General features: G+C 38.9%; 1 protein-coding gene across 1 annotated transcript in view; it reads left to right on the top strand.

Moving 5' to 3' along the window:
• Positions 1 to 379: 379 nt before the first annotated feature.
• The window catches only part of STK32A (serine/threonine kinase 32A), a 95308-nt gene continuing 68374 nt past the window's right edge, over positions 380 to 27313 (top strand). Inside the window, exons 1-3 of the mRNA XM_090288063.1 lie at positions 380 to 475; positions 4178 to 4315; positions 26324 to 26379. Of these exons, the coding sequence (XP_090144189.1) occupies positions 4264 to 4315; positions 26324 to 26379 (108 nt within the window). The 5' untranslated portion in view covers positions 380 to 475; positions 4178 to 4263. The remainder of the gene's footprint in view (positions 476 to 4177; positions 4316 to 26323; positions 26380 to 27313) is intronic.

Raw genomic sequence — 27313 nt, 5'->3', positions numbered from 1 at the left:
AACGAGGCCTCGGTCCGGGAAGTCGCGCTCTCTGAGTCCCGGCAGCTCCGGAAGGTGCCAGGGCGCAGTGGGATCCCGGCCACCAGCTCCAAGCCGCGCCAGCAGCATTGTCCTCGGCGCGTACAGAAGGCGCGACTGGTCACCGTTTCCGGAGAGGGGTCCGACCCAGGACCCCCGCTGGCTAGCCGCTCGCTCCCCTTCTCCCTTCTACTCCCCAGCCTCCTCCCGCTCTGCCAGACCCTGGCGCAGCGCGCACTTAGGTGGCGCTCGGACCCCTCGGAAGGCGGACAGCGGCAGCCTCAGGTGCCCGCCCGCTGCTGCTCAGCCCCGCCCCGCCCTCGCGCCCAGGCTGGTGGGTGCCTTCCTCTTCTCTCTCCACATCTCTGGGAGTTCCCTCGTTAGCTCCGCTCCCCTCCCTGGGTGGAAGCACCAGTCGAAGCTTCTTGGAAGGCGTGAAGGGAGAATCAAGATCTAGGTGAGTGGTGGCCTAGATTTTCTTTTTCTTTTTCTTTTTAAAGAACCTGCATACTAAGGACACTTTTGGGAAGCTAGGAAGTTAAAAGGGAAGAGAAATAAGACAAAGGCAGCGGCCCAGATAACCCGATAGGACTGGGAGCAACCCTAGCTTGTACCCGACCTGGCCCCCCAGCCTCCCACTGGTTCAGGTCCACACACACACAGACTTCAACAAATAACTGCTGGGTGGCAGTAAGTGCCGGAGGTATTAATGCTTGTTTCTCCTACTCAGCTTATAGACAAGCAAAAACTGCCTTTGATGGCTGGCTTTATCTCCACAAGGACTTTTCTCCCCAATGCTGAAGGATTTGAACACAGATAAATAAAATGTGTTGTATCCACACAATGGTCCACTATGCAGCACTTAACAAGCAGAAATCAGGTGCAAAACATACCTGCTTCAGAGCGTCATTTAGGTGCCTTACTTTAAAACACATCACATTTAAAATCGTAGAAAGTGAACTGTAAAATATGTCCTAGATTCACGATTACGGCTGTCTTTGAGAAGTTTCTATATGAAAAGGGACTGAATTTGGCATGAGGGTTAAGATGGAGAGAATGTTAACCTATAATTTTGAATACATAAAAAATGATGAAGCAAAGATGGTGAAATACAAACACTATAACTGAGAATGGTATTAACTTGGGTATTTTTAATGATATTTTCTTCCTTCCCTATGGTTCTAAATATTTCCCAGTTTAAGTTCTGTTTTTCAAATGCAAACAAAATATTTTATACCTGGGCACATGGTGTTGCAATTAAATGTAAATAGTTTTGTCAAAAGCTGCAACTTTCTTGCACCACAACTTAGGTTCTTCAATTCCTGAAGATGACACCTACTTTACCTCAGGAGCCTTTGCTGCTTAGAAAGGTCATGGATTGAAAGCCCCCGAAGTGTAGGCCAAAGGTCAAACATTGGCATTAGAGAAGCAGTCAGCAGTGAATCTGATAATTGGCTAAGGTCAGGGTAGAATGGGAAAATTTTCTGTTGGTGCAAGACACATTGTTCTTTCTTTTATATTTTCTATGTTTAGAAGGTTCATTTCCATGGGTGGTGACTGTCCTCTTGCCATCTTGAAATGATGCTTCTCTTACACTGCAGACTTCATACCAGGAGGTCAGGAGGGTGTTAGGTTTGGAGAAGAGAGCCCTATAGCTCTTCTGGCCCCTATTCAGCAGAATGGAAAGCATGTGTCTCCTCATTCCTCACAGAGGAAGGTTGATTTCTTACGAGCAAAAGTTGTCTAATTTGCTTATGCACACAGGGGAGAAGAAGTGAAAGACAATTCTAAACTGAACTGGGTGTGACAGGTGCAGTGGAGAAGCCATGGCCTAATAATTCTTTCCACCTTTCCCTCCCCTGTCCACATAGTTTCTTCATGCCCAAAATCACTGGATATTTGGTGAACAAAATAGCCTGCACATCAAAATGAAATTCTGAAATGTGGCAAATTGCGGTAATATTTCTCTCTCTTTCTCTTTCCAATTTGACAACTTGCAAGGTCAATGCTGTGCTGCAGGAAGATAGGCTACTTGAGAGAAGCCTGAGGTGTGAAGAAAATATATAAGAATGACAAGATAGGGGTGTGGTGTGAAAACTCTGTGTACTGAGAGGCTTAACATACAAAATAAAAGGGAATGTACCCCCTCCCCCTATCCCCAGCTGCTGTGTGCACAATCTCAATTCCTTAAAATCATTGTTCTCTTTAGGACCAATCCTCTGTAATGTTGTCTGTGGTTCAGCCCTTACACTGGTCCCCACTCATTCTGGACTGTAAATGCAATAATGGAACACACAGGAAACCCCAATCTACCTCTCCCGACCCATGATGAAATACTGAGGCATCCCACTTGCTTCTTCCTACCCTCTTTTCTGCTGGAATTAAAAGCCCTTTGTTTCTTGAGCCTGGAGAGACAGTTGACTTCTTTCTGTCTTCCTGATCGCAATAATGCCCTTGGGCTTCCTCCAGCCACCTGTTACCACCTGCCCCTCCCCACCCCTCTCCTGTATCATTTACTTGGTTGCTTCCTAACTGTTGACTCTTTCTTTGCTCTCTGTTTCCGGATTCTTTTTAAAGCTCCTAAGGCAATTTGCCAGCAGTTGGCTTTTAGATTGAAAAGTAGCATTTCCTTAAGAAGTCTGTCTTCCAAATGAAGGCTTTACTTACATTTTCCTAACAGGAAAATAATCTTTTCTTCTAGGCTTGTTTAGGGACATCTCAAGTTCTCTGTCAATAACATCCTTAGGCCAGGCTCCCTTGGGACACTTTCTTCAATGATGCCTCTAATCTGTATTTCCTGCGTGTGAAAGAAGTCCAAGAGGAAATCAGTCAACAGGTGTCAAATTAAGTGAATGCATAAATAAGTGGAACAACAAATTGATGTATCTCTTTTCCTCTCTCTAGAAATCAATAAATAAAAACTATATATATATACATATATGATAAGGAAATACCACTACTATTAAAATAGCAGTAGTTAACATTTATTCTTTGCCTGTTATGTGCCAGGCATTGTGCTACTTGCCTTCTATACATTGTCTCATGAACTATATCTATCCCATGGGTCGTATTTGTCCATGTGTGAGAATAACTCAGGCCATATAGCTGAAAATGAATTTTTAAGTATTTGGTATAAAACCTTGATCTTTACCCATTTTTGGTAGATCTGAAGATCTGGCTCCTGGGCCCATGTTTCTACTTGGCAGCAATCTCTTAGGTTGCAGTGACCTCTTTTAGCTGGACCCTGGATTTTCTGGGTCACCAACGTCCCCACCAGGCACTACTGTCTTCTGCCTGGTCTGGTTCACTCGTTTGCATTTCTGCCTGGCTCTTGCAGACATCTGAGCTTGTGATTCTGAAGGAAGGCACTGTGGTTTCCCTGCTTCACTGGTGAGAGGTGAAGCCACTGGCCAGAAGCCATTTATCAGAGTCCATTTTAGAACCAGGACTCTGGTTTGCTGCCTTTTCTTACCAACTACAGGGAAAGTAAAATTCTTTATGATTAGGTTTAAAAAAAAAAGCCATCAGTGTATATTTTTTCCAGTGTTTTTTAAGCTCTCACATATATCATTTAATTTGAGCTTCAAAACAGCTCACAGTTATTGAGCACTTATGCAGCGAAAATACTTTACATATTATCTCATTAAATAATACTTAATCTGTCTTTGCAGTAAGACCATTGTCAAGTTCAGAGAAGGAAAAAGAGAAACATGTTTAGCAAAATTTAGGAACTTGTTGGCGTGGTAAAGCCTAAACTCAGACCTTGTTCCTTTTTTATTGTGGGGCAGGAGAAAAGGGATGTGGAATGTATTTTTATAACTAAAAACAATTAAAGTTGATCACACATCAAAAAAATAGTTAAAAAATTTTAATTTGATAGTTGTTCAGTATTGCTGACCTCATTCTAAGCTTGTATTCATACTTAGAAATATTTTGCTTTTCTCCTTCTTTGTAAGTCTAGGTCTGTAATGAGGCCATGAAATGGGTTCCCCAGATGCTTGATGTCCTGTTATTGCTGACATTATCATTTTCAAGCACAACAAGATTCTGCCATTGTGGTACAAATTAACATTTCAGCCAGTCTGCATTCAGGGTACCTTGAGTACGCCCTCCGTCAAGTACTGGAAGGCTATCACTTCTTTTTCTCCTTGATTTATAGCTGAGGCTTCCAGTCCTCTTCTGAGTGAAGATGAATGTTTCTGCCAGAATTATGTAACTGGAAGATCCAGGTCTGGGCAGACAACCATGGGAGCCAACACTTCAAGCAAACCCCCAGTTTTTGATGAAAATGAAGATGGTAAGAAATGTATGATGATTGTACATAAAGTATGTAATTTTGCAGAATCCAAATATAAGCTCTTAGTTTCTTAAGTATATTGCAATGTACTGCAAAGTTAAGTCCGAAGACCTTGCATGCTAATAATTGGCTTTTACCTTCCACATTCCATGGGACTTTGGGCAGCTGTCTGAACCATGACTATGCCAATGCCCTTTGTCCAAAGTGACCTGTCTCTTGGGCACCTGATCAATGGAAGACCTTGAAATTAAATGATTTGTTTGATCTCTGAGCTGTTCCTTTGGCCCTTTTACCCTTACTAGTTGTTACAGAAAATGTCTTATATTATCAAATTGCATGTGAATGATAATGGATACTCATAATATTAGAGAATGAAGTCATTAAGTAGGTGCTCTCTGAGCCCCCAGCTGCCAAGATCCAGGGTCCTAGACAAATTCCACATGCTAGGTCATAGGAAAAAAGAATCACTGGGAAACTTTCAAGGCCAGGCTCGGCAAGAAAGGAAATAGAGCATGGATCCTGATTCTCCTGTCACCCCTCAGTGAGGTGTGTTGGAGTTAGGCTGGGCCTTCCCACGCCCCTCTTTCTTCCCGTGGTGGGGGTTGGAGCAGCCTCACCAGCTATGCAGGGTAGCAGCTGTGTTCATAGATTCTCTGGGAAAAGAAGGTCCCAGGTCCCAGGTAGTAAGCTGTCCAGGCCTCCCAGAGGGAACGCTCTGAGTCATTTTAAGGGAGTTCTGCTAGTTGGACCTTAAAGGAAAAAAACAAACAAACAGGGAACTAAAATCCAGGAGATCTGAGCACCAGGTCTATTATAAGTCACCTGAGTGGCTCAAGAAGTCGATTTATTCTCTCTATCTTCAATTTTTTCATCAATAAAGTGAAGGATAGGCTAACCTTGAAGGTTTTTTTTTTTTTTTAACTCAAAAGGTTAATCATTTTGATATCCTAAAGCCACTTGGCAAAAATGGTGAAGCAGCATCAAAATCATCAAAAAAAGTTGATTGTGTTGGAATGTACATTTGATTGCTGAAACGGAAACAGAAATGCCAATGGCTTAGAGAACATAGATATGTTTTTCTTCCCCATGTAACAATCTAGGTATAAGAAACAGGCAATATGTGACTCCAAAAGGTTAGCGGCTTCTCTTTGCTCTCCCCCTCTGGCCTCAGTATGGCTTGCAGCCACTTCCAAATTCTCACCAGGGGGGAGGGGGCAGGGAGCCAGTGACCACTCCTTTTAAGCACATGATCTTGTTGTAGCTTGTCACTTTCATTCACATGCACATACAAGGAACATGGGGAAATTAGTTTGTTATCTTGAATGCCTGTGAGCCTTCTAAAGATAAGGAGTTCTGTTTTGTTATCAAAGAAGAATCAGTTGTTTGCCATAGTTATGGGGCCAACTGGAAGCCTACTACGATCTTAGTTTTTGAGACTTTGGTTGGATCTTCTTAAAAACAAAAGATCTGACTGAGCACTATGCCTTGTTCCCATTACTACCTATAAAAAATATTGTGTAAGAACCCTGAAATTACGTAGTTAGAAAATGGTCTTAAGAAAACCTTTCTTCTACTCTTATTTCTATTGCCTTGCTTTGCTTTATTAAGTAGTAAAGGCAAGGATCTAGAGACCAGCAATGTTACTTGATTCTACTGTCTCTAAAAATGGGAAGGCAAGTAGGCCTGGGTTTCATTTATTTGGTTTACTATGCTTCCTGTGGATTCAGAGCTAGTGTTGTGCACGGGGCTGGTCCTCAGGGAGCATAGTAGGCAAGAGAGGCCAGCTTCATGCTTGTAACTTGCCGAGGACATGTGTCGTTTTAAGGGATTAGGAAATAGGATTAGAAAGAGAAAACATAGAAATGTCTAAATCTTCCTTAATTCAACCAGCCCATCTCTCACGGGGTGCCCAAGAAAGTTACAGAGCACTGGGTGGCCAATGAGAAATAAGTACCTTCAAAATTCTGGCTGCTGTGGCTCAGTGGATTGACCGTCGGCCTACAAACCAAGTGTCACTGGTTTGATTCCCAGTCAGGGCACATGACTAAGTTGCAAGCCAGTCCCCAGTTGGGGGCACATGAGAGGCAACCACACACTGATGTTTCTCTCCCTTTCTTTCTCCTTTCCCCTATCTCTAAAAACAGATAAATAAAATAAAATTAAATTAAATTAAAATTAAATAAATAAAAAATATTCAAATGTAAAAAAAAAAAGAAATAAGTACCTTCAAGAAACTGGAAGAACTAGGTCAGGGTAGAGTTAGGTTTAAGGAGCAAGCAGTTCATTCTTAGCACCCTCTAGGTTGCCACTTTTTTGTTGTCCAACTGCCCAGCCCAAGGAGGTGATCCCACTGTGGCACCCAGAAAGAGAAGAGCTGAGCTGAGCAGAACAGTCCATCTGTGCTTCCCGGGAGGGTGGGGGGTAGGGGGGCGAGGCTCTGAGTTCATTTACATACACGTTGCTAGGCAGAAACAGTAGGACACGTCCACCTACTATGCCTGTCACTCTGCTAGACTGAGGAGTACAGTAGGAAACAAGACGGTCCTTGCCCTGCTCTTGGGGAGCTCATGTTCTAATGGTGGAAGGTAAACAACAGACAAGTAAACAAATCCAGATAACTTCAGATAATGTTTAAAGCGCCACCAAGAAAGTAACTCTGAGTGATCTTAGGAAGTGTGACAGGGTGATGGTGGAGACCGTCTCAGATAGGGTATGGTCGGGGTTGACCTCTCTGAGAAGGTGACATTTGGGTTGGAGTCAGAAAGATGACAAGAAGCAATGACATGAGAAGAAATGCAGGCACAGGAAAAAAGCAAATCCAAACAGTGACAAAATTGGGAATGAAGAGTTGCCTATATCATAACGTTCTGATGAATATGAGTTTGTATATTATAAAACTGTAATATTTTTAAAATCAATAAACCTTATAATAAAGTTGATTTGACTCCTTTGATAGCTCTGGATTGAGCACAAGGTAGAATTTTATTTGATTGCTGTGAAGCTTCCAACCAAGAAACAAAACCAACAAAGAAAAAAGCACTGACTAATCAATTAACATTAATGCTTATATCATTTTGATCTCCATATTTTAATATAAATAATCGAATTGGGCCAGAATCTAGGACACCAAAATGAGTCAATTTAATTATTTTAAAAATTGCTGAAGAGAATCCCAATGTGTGATGAAAAAGTATCTAATATTTCCTTCAAACTGTTTACTGTTCCCAATATTGGTCTGAAGAAAATTCAAACCAATTTTCCTGAGTACTATCTCAAGATTTCTTTCTCATGGAAAGTGTTTTGGTTCACTTTGAGGGTAATTATGGAATAAGATAAGATGTTATTGGATGTGCCTTGAGATAAGCTGTTCTTGCTAGAATTCATCCTGATATTTTGTATTTCATGGTGTTCTATCTGATACTGATATTGAAATAATTTTTCTCTTCGTTACTTATGTTGATCTTTATTTAGTGAAAACAAAGTGTAAGATTTATAGTACTGTTGGACACAATAAGATTTGCTTTTTTGATTAATGTTAAGTCAATTTTTACAAAGAAGATCTTAAATTATACTATTATTTTATTCTGTGGCTCTAGCTTTTAAAATTTATTGCAAACCTAGGTCCTAATTACTTTTTTACTGAGGTAAAATACATATAACAAAATGTACCATTTTAACCATTTTTGAGTGTGCAGTTCAGTGGCAGTCAGTGTATTCACATTTGGGGGCAACCATTGCCATCATCTACAATGTTTTCATCTTTCCAAACTAACACTCTGTCCCCATTAAACAATATCTCCCATTTCTTCCTCCCCCCAGGCCCTGGTAACCACAATTCTACTTTGTCTCTATGAATTGGATTATTCTTGGTACCTCATAATGTTTTTCTGGCTTATTTCACTTCATCTAATGTTTTCAAGGTTCATTCATGTTGTAACATATATCAGAATTTAGTTCCTTTTTAAGGCTCAATAATATTCCATTGTATGTATATACATCATTTTGTTTACTCTTTCAGACATTGATGGACATTTGATGGTTTACATATTTTGACTATTGTAAACAATACTTCTATGAACATTGGTGACCAAATATTTGTTTGAGTCCCTGTTCTAAATTATTTTAATTTTATGTACTTGGAGGTGGAATGGTTGGATCCTATGGCAATGCTTTAATTTTTTTGAGGAACTGCCAGATGGTCTTCTACTTAATTATGTTTAGTGTTTCGCAATAGAAAACCACCTAGAAAAGGGGGCTGAAAGCATGGGCTCTGGTATTGGAAAGATATACACAGGTTCAAATCTCACCTATGCCACAGGCTAGCAATGTGAAAAATCAAAGGGGACATAGCTTGATCATAAAACACTAAAGTTAATTTGACTAATTATGAAGTGTTCTAGAGAGACTTGCAATATCATGTGTCATAAGAAATGCCCAAACCTGTAAGAATTTTTATGAGTTTATTTGAGCCAAACTGACAACAATTGCTGGGAAGCAAAACCTCAACAAGTTGAGAAAATACTCCGGAGAACAGTAATTTTTCACCTTGTTTTATACATCACAATTTCAAAAGAGGAGGCGTAAGGGGGTTACGTGAAGTCCATTGGTGATAGATTAGGAAGGCGGAAGAAAACAAAGCAGGGAAACCTCTGGGATTGGATTAAAAAGTAAAATGATAGACACTTGTACACAGGTGAGTGCAGGATAGTTAATCGTCGGCAGCCGTCCGTCTCGAGAGACGATGGTGTAGCTTCTTAGGAGTCTATCTGCACCGCCGAGAATGGCTGTGCAGTCCGACTCGGGAGTGACACGGCATCTGTCTCCTCCCGTGTTGAATCGACATCTTGCGATGACGCTGGAGTGTCCTCTCCAGTGGAGCTGAAGCTACAGAGCCTGGGCAGGGTGATATGGAGGGTCTGCTGTTGCCCATGCAGCAGACCCCCCCTCTCTTCGCAGCTGAAGGGTCCAAGGGAAAGACGGAGTCGATACAGCTTGGCTTCAGGTGCGCCGCAGGAGTTGCCGGTGTTGACTACAACGTCAAACCGCCTTAGGGTTCTGTGGTCTCCCCCTGGTGCGGTGCCTGTGCTTTGAGGGGTTCAGAAAAAGGAAATTTGACATTTGAAAGGTATGTTATCATAGATTAAAACAAAAAGAAAAAACGATATAACAAACGTGCTCAGTTAAGGTAAAGATTGAGCTTCGTTAGGGAGAAATACCAGCCTAGGACATCATTACCTGCCATGACCTGCTTTTAGTCAGAAAGTTTTTAATTCCAGACTATCCTGTGGCCACTTTAGGTCTCTTGAGCTTGTAAGGCCGCCATGCAGGCCTCCCATAAGATTGTTGGGTTTAGTATGTGCCCCTTCCACACATGAAAAAAGTCCACAGGCCTAAACAATTTTTAGTGAATTTGTTTGAAAAAAATTTTTTTTCTATTGTGTAAGATATCAAACCTCCTCAGTTTCTTCATACATCAGCAAGTAATAATTGGGTATACTTCACTGAGTCATTGTGAAGATTAAAATAATGCAAGTAAATAAAGCAAGGTGTCTCACATAAACTAATCACCCAATTTGATTAATGCTAATGATAATATTATTTATTAGCATCAGAGTCTCTTAGTATGAATGCTTTGAACTACTTTGACTTCTGAAAGAAACAAGATTGAATGCAACTGTGCAGATGCCATAGCCAATATGACCTATTCACAGTTCTTTCCATGGAACTACATGAACAGAATGGCAGAAAACCTCTGTAAAGCCCTCTGAAAGAGAAGCCAAGTTATTGACTGCACAAAAACACGGTCTCATCTGGTTTCCCTTTTACCCCGCTGAGGTCGTTGTGTTTTTACTTAAGGCAAAATCAAGAACTCGTTGGGCTAAAAATCAATAAATTTCACTTTTTCTGCTTTCAACCCAAAGCTGCCTATTTAAGTAATCCCATTGGATCAACAGACACAGTGACAATTGCACCCCCATACCAACTACCATATGGAACCCCTGAAAAGTAATGAATGATGCAGAAAGACATTTTAAGTTTTCTGAAGTAAAAAGAGTGCAAGTGATACTTGTTTTTAATGTTTATAATTCTTTTCCTTTAATCTGTTTTATTTCCTTTATCCGAATGCAGTGGTTTTGTTTGTTCTGTGTGGTTTGGACCTCTTTTTTTCTTTAATCAACATTTTACAAGTCCAATCATTGAGGTCTTCATGCTAATTTAGAAAAAAGAAAGTGAAAGTATACCTGTTAATAATTCAGGGACTAGACAACAGAAGAGAGTCTTGCAATCATAAGCTGCATGTGTTTTCAAGCATATACAAAAACATAAAGAGGTGTATTGGTTTAGTTAATCAAGAAACAACTTCCTTCTGAAGTGTTGTAGCTAAGAAAAGTTGGCCTTAAGTTAAAAGGCTGCTAAAAAGCGTTCATCCATGCCCTGAGTTTGCAGAGAGAGCTCAATTATTGCATTATTCTTTGGATTTGCTTAAAACTTAATGTTCTTCTTTCATTTGGCAATGCTTGTCTCCCAGGATATGTGACTGTTTGCAGTTACTTTCCATTTTAGATGACAGGAGCAATAGGTTCTTCAAAATGTTGAGCCAAAAAAATTGGCCACATATTTAATATCCAGAAGAAAAGAAATGTTATTGAATTGATTCCAGTAAGGAAGGACTTTGAGAATCTCCTTTGTTATTTTGTACCCACTGGGCAGGCAAATTTCAGACTTCATCCTCTCAAACTTGAGTAATGTTGTCTGATATTATTTACTATTTTGCGTTAAAATGATTGAGAGAATAAGAGGAAGACATTTCTAACAAGTATTAGCTTCTTAAAAATTTAAGTCATCTTGAATGGTCTAACATTTAGCTACAACATTTGTCATAAATAACTTCAGATCCAACTGTTTATAGTAACAAACACTTTGAACTTGTGAGGACCACCCTGGCCAGTGCACAGAACTGCTGGGGGTCTGCCAGCGCAGGTGTGGAACGAGCCCACCAGTGGCCTGCCCTGGGTGAGAATGCAGAAGAGCCTGCAAACCGCCCACCCCTGGCCTGTGCGAGGGTGCGCACTTGCCCCTGGCTGAGGCCAAAAGAGGGTGAAGTGAACTAGTGGTGCTACATAAAAGTTTTGGGTGCTGGCCCTGGAGAAAGAGCTGGGAGAGCAGTGGACTGGATTCTAGTGCAGAATCATTCCCAGTGCTACAGGAGAAATCTCTTAATCAAACTACCCCGCTCCAAGTGGCATCAACTAGAGGCAGCGGATCAACAGCTGTATATAAGAAGGTCACACCACAAAGGCAGGAAATAAAAGCAGGTCAATCTAAGAAGAGAAACAAGAAGAGCCACCTAAAATGGGGAGAAGGAGAAATAACACCCCAACAAAAGGAAAGGAGGAATTCCCAGAAGGAGAAATAGATGAAACAGAGGCAAGCAAACTATCAGACAGGGAATTCAGAACAATGGTAATGAGGAACCTCAGTGAACTCAACAAACTCAGAGAAAACTACAACAAACTCCAGGGAAACTACAAAGAACTCCAAGGAAGCTACAAGGAACTTACTGAGAACTATACCAGCATGAAAAAGGACACAGAAACTATCAATAAGAGCCAGGAAGAAATGAAAAGTACAATTTCTGAACTATAGAACACAGTAGAAGCAATCAAAATCAGGCTACATGAAGCAAAGGATAGAATCAGTGAGCTAGAGGACAAGGTAAAAAAAAATTCCCAGACAGTGCAACAAAATGAAAAAAGACTTAAAAAGAATGAAGAGGGCTTAAGAGAGCTTCAGGACAACATGAAACACAGCAATATCCATATTATAGGGATACCAAAAGGAGAAGAAGAGGAGCAAGTGATAGAAAACCTGATTGAAAAAGTTATGACAGAAAAGTTCCCTAACATGAGGAGAGAAAAAGTCTCACAAGTACAGGAAATTCAGAGGGTCCCAATGAAGATGAACCCAAGGAGGCCCACTCCAAGGCACATCATAATTAAAATGGCAACATTCAAAGACAAAGAGAGAATCCTAAAGGCAGCAAGAGAAAAACAGCAAATAACATACAAGGAAGCTCTGATAAGGCTATCAGCTGATTTCTCAACAGAAACACTAAAAGCCAGAAGGGAATGAAAAAAAAATATTTCAAGTGATAAAAAACGAAGGCCTACAACCAAGAATACTCTACCCAGCAAGGCTCTCTTTCAAAATGGAAGATGAAATAAGGAGTTTCCCAGACAGAGAAAGACTAAAAGAATACATCACCACCAAACCAGCATTACCAGAGATGCTAAAGGATCTGCTTTAAAAACAAGAAAGAGAGAGAGGGATAGGAACACAGGTACAAAGGGAAGTGGATAAATACCTGTCAATAATAAACTTAAATATAAATGGATTAAATGCTCCAATTAAAAGACATAGGGAAGTGAAATGGATATGAAAACATGACCCACATATATGCTGTCTACAAGAGTCACACCTGAAAACAAAAGATTTACACAGACTGAAAGTGAAGGGATTGGAAAAAAGTATTCCAAGCAAATGGACATGAAAAAAAAGCTTGGATAGCAATGCTTATATCAGACAAGACAGATTTCACAGCAAAGATCATAAAAAGACAAAGAAGGGCATCTCATAATACTTAAGGGAAAAATCCATCCAGAAGATATAACTCTGGTAAACATATATGCACCCAACATAGGAGCACCCAAATATATAAGGAAAATCTTCGAAGAGTACAAGAAGGATATCAACAGCAACACATTCATAATAGGGGACTTTTAACACCCCATTGCCAACAATGGACAGATCTTCAAAGCAAAGAAACACCAAGGATATTGAAGCATTGAACAACACTCTAGATCAAAGGGACTTAGTTGATATATATAGAAATTTTCACCCCAAAGAAGCAAAATATAGGTTCTTTTGAAGTGCACATGGAACATTTTCAAAGATAAACCACATGATAGGACACAAAACATGCCTAAACAAATTCAAGAAAATTAAAATTATTTCAAGCATCTTCTCAGATCACAATGGCTTAAAATGAAATCAACCTCAAGGAAAAAACTCAAGGACATTCAAATTTATGGAGAATGAATAACATGCTGTTCAATAATGAATGGGTTAACAATGACATCAAGGAAGAAATGAAATTGTGAGGGCTTTATTTACCCCATCCCAGGGGTTTGGAAGACTCAAAAGAAAAACTAGACAGCTAAGAAAACAACCTCAAAGACTGAGCTAGTGCTTCTGACTTGCAAATTCCTTGAGCAGTGAGTTCTCAATACATATTTAAGGGAATCTACCCAAGCATATTATGAGTGGATAAAACAACTATGGTACATTTACACAATGGAACACTACTCAACTGTAAAAAAGAAGAAAAATTTACCCTTTGCAACAACATGAATGGATCTGGAGAATATTATGCTAAGTGAAATAAGTCAGCCACAGAAAGACAAATACTATATAATTTCACTCATATGTGGAATCTAATGAGTGAACTGTACTAACAAGCAAAATAGAGACAAACTCATCGATAGAGAGCAGGCTGACAACTCTGGGGGTGATAGAACTTAGGAGGTGGAGGGATAGAACAAGAAAGAAAAAGTATTCATGGACACAGACAACAGTGTGGTCATTGCAGGAGGTTGGAGGGGGGTGTTGGAGGTAGAAGAGGGTACGAGGGGGATAAATGGTAATGGAAGAAATACAATTAAAAAATAAAAAAATTACATCTTGCCTTTGAAGCTTCACAGTGCTCCTTAGCATATTAAAGGCTCTGAACTGTCCTACAGTAATAAAATTTCAGTATTCTGATATTTTTCAAACTTATTTCAAAATAAAAACATTTTTATGGACAACCTTATGGCATATAATGTTCAGTGGATCAAGATTTGGGAAATTTTGGAAACCACCTAGGTTAAGAAATGAAATCTGTAAACCAGCTTCACCTTCAGACAATGTCATTGGTACTCCAAGCCTACTGTCTTTGATGAGAAAGGATGTGCAGGCCTTTGCAGGATCCGTTTTCTGTCGTAGGACCTTGTGGGGGAAAGTTAATTATAGAAACCCCTCTTGGCCATCATTTCACCCATTCAAGTCCTAAGAAATATATATACAGTGATTTCAACTATGCATTGCTATGTGACCGCCAAAGGAAATTCCTTTGAAAACACACACAGAAAGTCAATGATGGAATAATAGTCTAGTCAAAATAGGACCCTAAGTACAGTTTACAGTAGTCCCTCTCTGTATCATGGTTCACTGTATCGCGGGATTTTTAAAAATATTATATTTAATTATTTATCGCGGATTTTTCTCTATATCGCAGGATTTTGCAGTACTGTATACGTATGTTGTTAAAGTTACGTAGGTTTAAGAATGTAGAATATGTTTAAGAACATAAGTAGTGTTTATTAAAATGTGGAAAACGTTAATCAGGGAGTGGGAAAGGTTAATAAGGGATTGGGAACAGTTTATAAGTGTGTGAGAAGGGTTTATAAAGTCTTAAAATATATATAACTACTAAAATAAATGTAAGGTTCCTACTTTGCGGATTTTCATCTATCGCGGGGGTGCAGGGGGTGTCTAGAACGTAATACCCATGATAAGTGAGAGAATACTGTATATGGTAAAAGGACTGCACAACTTACGATCATAGATTTTGAAAATTCAAGAGTGACACAGGCTGTATTTTTTCCTCCTGCATAATTTCTTCTTCCATTTCTGGAGGCACTTGTATAGTAAAATAAGTAATATTAACCTTGTTTTATACTTGAGTAGCCTATGTTTTTTGTTACTTCTGAGAATGATTTAAAACAGGGTTGGCATACTTTTTCTGCACTGGCTGTGATAGTAAATATTTCATGCTTTGCAGTTTATACAGTCTCTTTCACAACTACTCAACTCTGCCATTGTAGAAGGAAAGCAGTCATAGATAATGAGGAAGCAGATGAATGTGGCTATGTGCCAATAACATTTTAGTTATGAACATTGAACTTTGAAGTTCACATTCACTTTCCCCTGTCACAAAATATTCTTTTTATTTATTTTCAAGCATTTAAAAAATATAAAAGCCATTATTAGCTTATGAGCTATGTGAAAATAGATGGCAGGTTGGAATTGGCCCATGGACCATATTTTGCCAACACTGCTGTAAAGCATCTTGCAGGCATGTATTTACCTGTGCTGGGACCCTCTCTGGTATCCGCCCATAACCTTCTAACCTTAACTGAGAGACTGGGCAAGGCGACTGGCTCTTCTCTGTAGATGCTTAAATTCACTCTTTTTTTCTTTTTTTGATGTTTAAATCTTTTTCTAACCTGAACTTTAAAAAAATTTTTTTTAATAACAGTTGACATTCAACACCATTCCACATCAGTTTCAAGTACACAGCACAGTGGCCAGACAGCTACACAATTTAGGAAGTGACTACCCCACCTCCACCCTGACAATTCCAGCACCCACCTGGCATTATACATGGCCATCACAATACTACATATTCACTCCTCACTGACCCTCCTTTGGTTGATCATAGTGAGCCAGTGGAAATAGTGGGACGAATAAATCTAGTGTTTTAGAGGATAAAATATATTACTTTTGTAATATATATATTATTTGAAAGCCATACAAACTGGGTTTCATTAAGTGGGTACAACCTATAATTCATCTGAAATATCACTGGGTAGAATTCATTTCCTACAGGGGAATTTATTCAACTTAGGGACATTCAACAATTGGGGGTGTTAATTTCCCCCATCCCACCCCACTGTTCTACTTTGTAATTTGTTCTAAAGAAATAGTCAGTGTATTTCTGACTTCCGGGCAAATTCATGAATAGTGGTCCCGGCAGCAGGAAAAGAAGCTGTTGGTGCTCATTGGTTGGTCTTGGCACAAGTAAAGGATGTCAATAAATCCCAGACTCCCTGGGGCACCGTGTTTCATAAAAAGAAGTGCTGATGATGCAAAGTGATGCCACCAACTGGCTCTGGAGGCCGTGTTTCTGGAGAATTTCCAAATATATTCTTAAAAGACTTGCCAAGCCCCACATGTATTATGGGCAACCATTTACTGCCAACTATTTGGGATAATAAAGGGCTAGTGAGCCAGCTAAATAATTCTTCACCAGGGGATAAGTGATATGCTCTCGAGCTGACCTCCAACTTTAACTAGTAACACAGGGTCAGAGAGGGTAAATCCATGGTCCCCAGATACCCTCTGTAGACAAAGGCCAAACAATGGCTGTGTTTCACTTAGTCTGTGGTAAAAAGAAAAATAGGAGGACAATGTAACAAGCTTCTCATAAAGCAAAAATTATTAAAAATTTTAATTCTATGATTATATCCTTTCTTGTGTGTGTTTACTATTTAAGATTTATGGAAATAGAATTTTTTTTCATAGTGAGAATGACATGTGACTTGTCCAAGTGTCTCTGATCCCCAGTTTTTTTATCTGTAACAAGGGAGCTCATAATAGTATCTGCCTCACATACTTTGTGTGGGAATAAAAAGAGATCATCCATAAAAAAGTATTTAGCATAGTGCTTAGCACAGAGGAATTGCTCAATAAATGTTAGCTGTTGTTACTACCATTATCACAATCATAGTTTTTAATGTCTTTACTTGGCAAGTAAAAAAAATAAAAGCTACCTAATGTTGGTTTTCCTTCTCTCCCCCTCATTTTATTTTTAGGGGGATAGGATTTTCTGATTGAAGAAAGTTAAATCTTGACTGTAATTTTCAGTAAGTGCTACATAGATAACTTACTAAGGTATCTGAAATGGGGGGGAAACCCAAAGGTGCCTCTTTTAACTAGGACAGTTGTTCACTTATGTGAAACATGATCATGTCTGGGCTAATGCAGATGGAAAGCTGAGAGTTTATTCAACATTTATTTTAATATAAAATAATAGGAAGTTAGTAATGGTTTGATTGTGGGGTAAGAGGAAAATAACAAAATCAAGAATGAACCATGGATATTTGCTTCAGTAGTCAGGTAGATAGATGGCTGTGACACTTCCTGAGATGGAGAAAAGGGGGTGCTGAAGGGTTGGGGACATGTTTGGATGTCTCAAGGGTCCTGATTTGGATGCATAAAATGACCGTGAGATGCCTAAATGGTGATGTCAAGTAGGAGGCTGTGCTTGAGTGGTCAGCGATGAGTGGAAGAGTTGGGGCTGCAGATGGAAAGACATGGGGATTGGGGAGTCTTCCTTGGGAAGACTGTGGGAACAAAGGAGGAGAGAAACCTTCATATTTAGAAGTCAGGCAGAGCAAAACAATTCACCTAAGGAAAATTGAGAAGGAACATTCAGTGAGGAAGAAAATACATTTGTCCTGAAATTTAAGAGAAGGGTGCTTTAACCCTTTGAGTGCCAACATCACTGTGAGTGATGCTGACAAATTTTCCCAGAAGTGCCAGTGTCACTCCCAGTGACTCTTTTTTTCGATGGCTATGAATGTCAATAACAATGGAATAATTCATATTTTATGTCTTGTTCTCTTTTTTGTGTACTTCAGGTTGTATATTGATATAATTTTTTCTTGTGTTGATCCAAATTTTGAATTACACATGGCACTCAAAGGGTTAAGAAAGGAGGTGAAGTTCCTCATATTGAATGTTCCTGTGTGGTTGCATAAAGTGAGAACTCTATGGGATTGGGCTATGACAAAAGAAGCTCTGGGCTTTTACAGCTCTGAGCCAAACTTTAGGGAGTTCGGATTGTCTGGAAGCTAAGGACATAGACAAAGCAAATGTAGTCACCTCTTTCAAGAAGTTCAATCTAAAGAGAAGCAGAGAAATGAGTCAATAGCTAAAGCTGAATATGATATTAAGGGAGAAATTTCTCTCTTTTTTTAAAAGAGCAGTTACTAGAGCAAGTTTATGCTGGTGGGAATTAGCCAATATAAAAGGGAGACACTAATGTATCATCTGACCAGGAACCAGGCTGGACCCAATGCACGCACACAGTACAGTGCATTCAGAAGGGCCCTCTCTTTTGGCTTTAATGACCTGCAGGTGCTCTCTAAATTTTTACTAATATTATCTTTGAATTTGTTTGTAAGTGAGGTCTGATGAGACAGTGGATCATGCCCCACAGGCTGGAGCCTGGGCTCACACACTGCCACCTCCCCAGAATGGAGTCTAAGTTGGTTGCAGCGATGGTTGGGGGTGAACACCCTTGTGACATCCCCAGATAGAGCATGATGGTTGCCATCATTGCCCAAGGATGGCAGTTTGTCTGGTGGGTGGCCAGATAGCAACTATCTTTTGGGCTCTCACCTTCCCATCTAGATACGGAGCATGCATGGAGTTCCATCTGGAAGCAAATGACGTGAAGATGTGCTGACCACCCAGTAACATTTAGTTAGGGCTAGTGACAGAGACATCCAACAACCATAATGCATTTTATCTTCAGATAAAATGCAAGACTGAGGCATAGGAAGATTAGGCCACTGACCTGAAATCAGATAGCTACATGGTAGATCCTGAATCTTGTTATAAAATGAATCCTCTTTATTTCAGTTACAGATATTCTCCCAGGATGGCCAACCAGGATGGATTATAACGTTAAATACATGTAGGCGATTGGTTTTCAACAGGAATACATCAAACACCCATTATGTGCCTACCTTTGAATCTCACGCTCAGAAAGCTGAGTCATTTCATTTCACAGGGACATTCATCTTCACTTGTGATGTAACTCACAGGCATGTCCCTTAGACACATATTACTGAAGTGTTAGGGGTTAGCTGTATAATACCTTTTCTTCCCTGGAGTTACAGTTCATCAGTATTCCTGAGCTTTGCTTGGCTTCCTCTATGCATTCTGATTTCAAGGACAATTACAGTGACTTGCATTTATGTCTTTCACAATTCATTTTCCCATCATCATCATCATCATCATTCACTCCTCAACCTTTTTTAGATCAACCTAATTTGTATGATACCTTATGGGGGGACTTTGATTTACTTTTATAAAATATTGAAATCATTTCCACTTTGAGAACTTCATTTTCTGTCCAAGGTATACCGTACCAGGAAAAATGTTCTAGACAAAGACTTGACTGAAGTATTAAAAAGAATTTTTGCTGAAGTCTTATGTTCATCATTGGTAACTAGAATTTGGTTTTTTGCTTTCTTCAGTGGGTTTCCACTGAAGACTATGGTCTTAATATTTGTGTATTTGGGGGTTATCTAATATGAAGGTAGATGAACTTTATTGTAGCTATTTTTAAGAAATGTGCATTTAAATATATATTTAAAAGCAAGTTTTTAATTACAAAAGTAGTATAAACTAGTCGTGCTCCTTCTACCACTTTCTCAAAAGAAAAAAAAAATGCTATTTTTACCCCATGCTGTGGTTTATACTCCAGAAATAGGGTCTCTTACCAGAAAGACCTTGACATTCTGAGGGCAGAGGGTGGCTTGTGAAAAATGGGAAAACCAGGTAAATGAATGCATATGGCGTGCTCAGCCCTCTTTTCCCATTTGGCTCAGTTGACACTGACAGCTGGGGCCTTACCCTCCAGACAGAGGATGATAGAGTTTTTTCTGCAGATTTTGACCAAAGAAAGAAGGAAGACCTAAAGTTATCAACATCAGAGTTTTAACTCAACATCCTATCTATAGCTCTCTAGAGCGAAGCTTACTGTTTCAGAGATCCACTCACATGCTCAGAACTTCCAAAGGGGGGTAGGGGGGTTTAGGTGTACAAGCAAACAAAAAATTTTAATAGAAAAATATAGGAAACAAAGAAAGCAACATTCAAAGAGCAAAAATCAGCATGAGGGAAAAAATTGCAGTATGAATGGAAAAATTCACAGAAGGTCTAGAAGATAAATTTAAGGAAGCTTCCCAGAATAATCAGCAAACAGACATAGATAGAAAACAGAAGGGTAAATATAAGAAAATTTAAGGGCCAGCCTAGGAGTTCTAATTCTAAATAGTAGGAGGTGCAAAAATAGAGAAAGAAAAAACAAAAGGGAGGAAGCCATCACTACATAATTTAAAGGAAAATGCGAAGCTCAGAATTTAAGGACACAAAGTTCCAGACTGAATGAGCCTGTCCAGGACCCACTATGGTGAATAAAACAAGCCCACATCATCCTGACATTTCAAAATGTTCAACGCAAACATACGATCCTGCAAGGTTCCAGAGAAGAAAACTGTTCGTCAAAGGGTCTGACACTCAAGTACTTTTAGACTTCTTCACAGTGATACAAAAAGCTAGAAAATAAAGGAGACCAGTACTTGGAAATTCTGAGGGAAAGTAATTTCCAACCTGGAATTCAACAGTCAGCCAAACTTCCAATTGAATGTGAGTAAATAAAAACATTTTTCATATATGCAAGTCTTCCAGAATTCGCCTCCTGGGCAATCTTTCTTACACAGCTGTTGCAGGATGTACTCCACAAAAACAGGGGAGTAAAACAAGAAGGAAGGAGCCAGTACATGCAATCAGCAGGGAATCCAGGATTAAAGGGAAGTGAATGGAATTCCCAGAATGATGGTTAAGGGAGCCCCAGGATGACAGCTACAAAGCAAGAAAGATAAACAGTCCAGATTGGATTAGGCCAGACGGCTCTGGCACAGAACTTTTCAGGAAGATGACGATGTGACTGATGTGCTTGGACATGCTGAAAGGGAATTTAAAAAACTAGGGAAGAATATGAGATTGAATTAGGAAAAAGGACATAGAAAAATGAGCTCAGGTATAAACAGGACAGTTATCAACAACAGGGAACCTAAAATATTGTGCAAGAAAAAGAAACCAATAGTGAACCACTCAGGTGCACATATCATTTCCATACTCATAATAATGAGAATATTCATCTAACTGAAATTATTGTATCAGATATAGCTATATTGGGGTAAGACTAAATGACCAGGAAAGTGAGCTAAATCCTCTCCTGCAATCTTGGAAATTCAGTAAGTAATATATAACACTGAAAAGAAACAACAACAAAATTATATTATTTAGAGGATATGGTGGAAGCTACCTAATTTCTCAGCTAAAAGGAAGTAGAAATGTTAGTTTCTTGGCTTGGAGAGATTGAAAAGTGAGACAGATGGATCATAGAACTAATACAATGCTTTATAATAAACCTCTTAGAATTATTTGACTCCTTAAACTGTAAATAAATGTAGATATATAACTGATAAAAACAAGAACATTAAAATGACAGAAAAATTAATAAAAATATTAATCATGGTTATTTTTCTATGATTTTGTTTTGTTTTGTTTTTGTATACCAAAAGAAAATTAGTTTTATATTAAAAATAGTCTTAATTGTGAACAAGAAACTGAAGCTCAGAAAGGTCAGATAAATTTCCTAATTTTATTTATTTTGTAAATGGTAGAGCTAGGATTCTAATGCAGTTCTGTCTGACCCAAATAATGTTCATCTTTCATCAAAGCATTCTCTCTTCATAAAAAATCAAGAAGCAAAATTTTCATGCTGCAGTATTCTTTCCCCTCTCTGAAGGTCCAGAGAAACTTTCTACACCAAATATTAACACTCTATTGCTTTTATTTGTCCACTTATTTGCTATATATCTATTTATTTATACTCACCTAATTTCAGAAAGTGGAAAGACTGGATTCTAAAGATACGTACACTATATACTAGAGAAAAATAAAATAAATAAAAATGCAGTACTATGTATTTGATGATTCAGGTTTCATGTTCTTTCAGACACTGCTGAATGAGTCACACTCACTTTTCTGAGTACGTGACTTAGTCCCAGGCACCTTTTGTTTTCTCTTCAGTGCCTTGCAGAGTCCTGGGCACACAGATGCCCAATAAATATTTTCTGATTCAACTTGCTAGCAAAGCTATGGTTTCTGCAGTCGTGATTTCAGCTTCTTTCCTCTCTTACTGTGACTATCTTCAAAGGGCATAAGCCAGGCTTTCTTTGTAACGGCCTCCATTTGGGAATGTGGTGTGATGACCAAACATTCATTCAATTAATAGAAAACTGTAAAATTCACCAGAACTATATTTTTAAATAAAACCTTCATTTTTTTTTCTGTCCCTTTTCTTTCTTTTTGGGGGGCAAACTTTTCTATTAAGGCCCAGCTAGTAAATATTTTGGTCTTTGCTGCATATTCTTTATTATAATTTTGTACAATTTTTTTAAAAAGCTGTTTTTTTATTACTGTTACTATGTGACTCATCATGTCAGAATATCATTTGGCAAAACATGATGTTAGGACTTCCAACAGGACACATTGCTGAGAATATCACCTCCCTGAAGGCAGACACTTGGCAAATAAATTATGGAACGCCCATCCTTAAAAATGGGCAAAGCGACATGACTTAGAAGGGGCACGATTCCATCTCCATTCCAATGAGGCAAATGGAAGATTGTCATTTAATGTGGTACCTTTCTGTTGCGTAGTGTGATACATTGATTTCTGTTCAAAGATGTTGCAGGGCTAACAGAGCAAACACCCTCTGACTCCTGCTGCTAAATGTCCTGCAGTTCCGGGAGTTTTCATCCATGTCCACACTTAAGACAGTTGCTCCTTGTGAAGTTGGTGGGGTGGAGAATGGCAGTTCTCCATGCTCTGAGCTCAGAAAATGAGTAAGTCAAGCTCGGAGGTTTTTAAGGTGTAAATTCACTGTCTTCAGGGGATCCTGAAGTTGTAACACTGTAACAACATTCCAATGGAGACCCACTTTATTGCCCAGTTTATTAAGAAGGTTTTTGACAGTAAGGTGTTGTTAAGACATTTCTTAGGCCATACCTATTATAAATGATGACAAGCTAGGAAATCAACATGAAAGAAAATGTCTTTGAATTTTTTCTCCAATACCATTTATATTCTGTAAAACTTCGGTGATGGGATTTTATTGCCTGCTGGGGTGTATTATTGTCCCTAGAAGGGACTGTAAGGGTGAAGAGGGGCTCCTCTCCTGTCACTTTTAATCTGTTTCAGGCTTTCTCCTCAGGTGTACTGTACCTAGAAGCGACTTTAGGCACTATGCTAATAGACTGGAGTCTGTTCTTTCTTTGATTGACTTGAAATAAAGGCATAAGGAAGGTGCATTATCTCTTAAAACTGCAGGCCTCTCTCTTTCCAGGGACCTGACTTGATGTTAATTAAGGCAGCTCTGCTAGTAGAAATGTATCAGTAACCTGGCATCTAGCCCTTATCCTTTTCACCCAAGCGTAAAATGGCTTCTAAAGAGAGTGGCTCATGAAATGAATTAATGTCACAGTTGAGCTTCATACTTTCTCGGTACCTGCTGTATGTAGGCGCAGAGATTCTAGAGCCAGGCTGCTAGTGGGGAAATCACAGCGAGTTATTGGATTTGCTCATGATAAAATCTTGGACTTGCAAATAAATACTGGTCATTTTTTTTAACACTTCCACGGTACATAATATATGACTCAGCCTCATGGAATGAGTGTGAGAAAATCATTATTCAGGTTATGTCAGTTTGAAACTCAAGAGAAAACTTACAGAAGTGTTTTTAAGTTATTTTGACCATAATCCACAGTAGGAAATATAGCCCCCAAATTATATCATGATCCAGTCTGTATCTCTCTACATACATACATACTGTTGTACATTTGTAGTGCGCTGGTATTTTCAATCTGTTCTATTCTACTTTATTTTTTAATGCTTCTCGTTATGGCTAATTTATTTTCTAACTCATTAGTAGTTCTTGACTCAGTTTGAAAAACAATTCCTTAGACAACTCAAATGCTCACACTGCTTATATTTTTTATAAGATGCAGTTGTTTGGGGGTTCTTGTGCACCAGACAGCTTAGTTCAATTTATTTGCTGAGAACCACATGTAAATCCTGTGCTAGGCTCTATGGAAAATAAATAAAAAGAGGAATTTTCTGAGTTGCCAGAGAAACCAGGATGAGTAAAATGACGTTATTTCTGCCCTCATAGGACTTATGCTCTCCTTGATGAAAGAAATTCAGAACTCAGGGAGTTTTGGAAGATAAGTCATTCGCTTGACTATGTTAAGTAAGAAAACAACTTTATTAGCACTTTCTGAGTAAAAGGTGTTTTATGTAGGAGGGTCAGTCCCATTTTTACTGATGAAGAAATGAAGACTGAGAGAGTCTGTCATTACCACAAGTCACATCATTATTTTGAGTCTAAATCCAGGGTTAGTTGTAATATACATACTGCCTCACATGATTAAATGGCATTTATGCTAGAAATAAAGTGATTTGGGAGTTCAGGGAAGGAAGTGATGATTAAGTTCTCCGACATAAGAAATGTCAAAACCTGTAGAGAATTATTATGAGTTTATGTGAGCCAAACTGAACAACAGTTGCGGGAAGCAAAGTCTCAACAGATTGAGAGAATGCTCCAGAAAATGGCAGCTTTGGCTCTTATTTTATGCGTTACAATCAAAGGAGAAGACATAGGAGGGTTACAAGAAATCCTCTGGTGATAGTTTAGGGAGACGGGAGAAAGCAAAGTGGGGACATTTCTGAGATTGAAATGGAGAGAACACAAACTTCTTTTATAGAAGAAGTAGAGGATAGTTAACAATTGATGTTTACAACACGTAGAGATGGTATGTGGGGGGAGAAGATAACAATGAGGGGTCTGTGCCCTGATGCAGTGATTATGCTCAGAGGGGTCTGGAAAAAGGGGATGACTGGCATTCCAAAGCTATATTGTCATAGACGCAAAAAGACAATAGAAGGCTCAGTTAAGGTAAAGACTGACCTTTGTCACGGAAGATTCTAGCCTAGGACATGACCACCGAGCATGACTTACTTTTAGTTAGAAAGTTTGACTTCAGACCAGCCTATGCTGTTACTTTAGGTCTCTGAGTTTGTAACTGTTACCACACAGGCCACCCCTGAGCGTGCCAGGTTTACTATGTGGCCCCTTTTTCACCCACAAGTCATATTATAAAAATGTTTTGATCCTCAGAAAGCTTGGAAAAATCTTAGAGGTCCCTTCATTCATTTCTCTTTCCTTCAGGAAGAGCTCATCTAACTATTCTTTTTAAAAAGAGATAGAGAAAGGGAGAAAAAAATTTATCTTTAAAGAGAAGAGTGGTACCTTTTGGTGTTTCCCAACCCTTTCTGAATAAACTCTTATAATCACTCATTTGGAGTTTTATTCATCTAAATCCTTATTTCAAAAAGCAGGAAACAAAGTGGAACGTTTTCTGAGTCATTGAGGCAAGAAACCAAAGATTGTCCTCTAAGGGAATCTGTACTTCGCTCTTCTCTTCACTAAGTACTTCATGATCACTGACCCAAGAGACCCAGCTACCTGTAAACACCTACTACTTCTGACTTCTCAGAGCTGAAGTGTCAAAACAGCAGTTGGAGGAGATAATCTCAACTCCACAGCACCCTTCAATAGACCTCTGTACACATGGTTCATGATAGTCTCTTAGATATGTACCTTGGGGATCAGTTCATTCTATGAATGTACGAGTATAATAGTTTCATACTTGGGAAAATTGAATTATTAAGATACACAAGAGTGGTTGTAGGGAAAAGCAGGCAGGGAGAAGATATTTAAAGTGCTGATCCTTAATAGAGCCAGATCCGTAGAGGACCAGACCTCCCTGTAATCATTTCTGTTCAGAGATGCTGCCCCCGACCTTGCCACCTATGTGAAATCCCATTACATGCTCTTAGACCTTCATAACTTTATCCTCAACATTCATCAGCAGTTTCAATTGTCCCCTTGTTTTTTGACTATTTAATCCTTAAGGGTTTCTTTCAGAGTGGAGCTTTCACTAGACTACAGTCTCCATACACATAGAGATTAGATTTCTATTCCATTATTACTATATCTCCTGTACTAAGCACTGTGATTAAGGCATAATATAAGATCAGGTTCAAGAAGTGTTTATTGGGTGAGTGAATGGGAATTTTACAGTAGTCTGGAATATTGTTTTAAACAGGGTACTTCAGTTTAGTCCCATTTTTACTTATTTTTTATTGGCTACTAAAGGACAACTATTAATCACTCACAATGTTCTTCTGTTTGTCTTGCAGTCAACTTTGACCACTTTGAAATTTTGCGAGCCATTGGAAAAGGCAGTTTTGGGAAGGTGAGAATGCAAATGATTAACCATCAGCAGGGTCACATAGCTTAGGGAACAGAGTACGATGTTTGGGGTACTGAGTTATCAGGCCCACAAGGAATGATCATGCAGAGACATTTCTATAATAGATTTTTATAAAGTCATCACTACAACTTGAGGAAAGCATGAGACAGGCAGGTACATAATGAACATCTCAGAATTATCTCAAAGTCAAATTTGTTTCCTCTCACTGGAATTTGAGAGTTCCTACTCTAACGGAGAGAAGAAGGTTTTAGAATCACTTTCAAATTGTTACCAGTGCATTCAATCACAGGTATCTTCTCAACATAAGCATTGCATCTTTTCATGTGGGAAAGATGTCACCTGGTTTCTGTTTTTCCCAAGTTGTATCATGCTTTTATTTAAAAAGAGAGAACTGATCATGAAAAATATACATATCTAACTTTTCACAAGAACCTTCTAGATTCAAATCCTGGTTATTAGTTTCTTAGTAGAGATATATATTGAGAATATTTCATATTGAACTTGCACTTTAAAATTATTCACTGTCTACATTATCAAGCATTATATAAATCTCTAAACAATTTTTTTAAAATATGGACATTACATTTCATGTTATCCCAGCGCTGGTTAGTTATATCATCTATGGTTGTAAACAAAAAGTCTTTGTTTAATATCGTTTAACTGGACAGTTTAGTCCATTCATTTAAGTCACTCAAAACAGAATAAGGATGTCATTTTCTAGGGGGAGATTCCTGACAAAGAGGCAGCTATTTTCTCTAAAATGCTGTTTAAAATAAATATCCCCAAAGCCAAACCAGGCAAACTTGTTTGAGAAAGCAGAGATTTAGGAATTGACCTGGTGCAGAGGAAGAAAATGAAGTTTTTGACTCTGACATCAGAACTAAGTAGCAACTTTAGAATCAGATAATTTACAAAT

Source organism: Furipterus horrens, unplaced genomic scaffold (assembly GCF_987537825.1).
Source record: "Furipterus horrens unplaced genomic scaffold, mFurHor1.1.pri manual_scaffold_10, whole genome shotgun sequence".
Classification (NCBI taxonomy): Eukaryota; Metazoa; Chordata; class Mammalia; order Chiroptera; family Furipteridae; genus Furipterus; species Furipterus horrens.
Note: the sequence above shows the minus strand (reverse complement) of the source record. Positions and strands in the feature narration are given on the sequence as shown.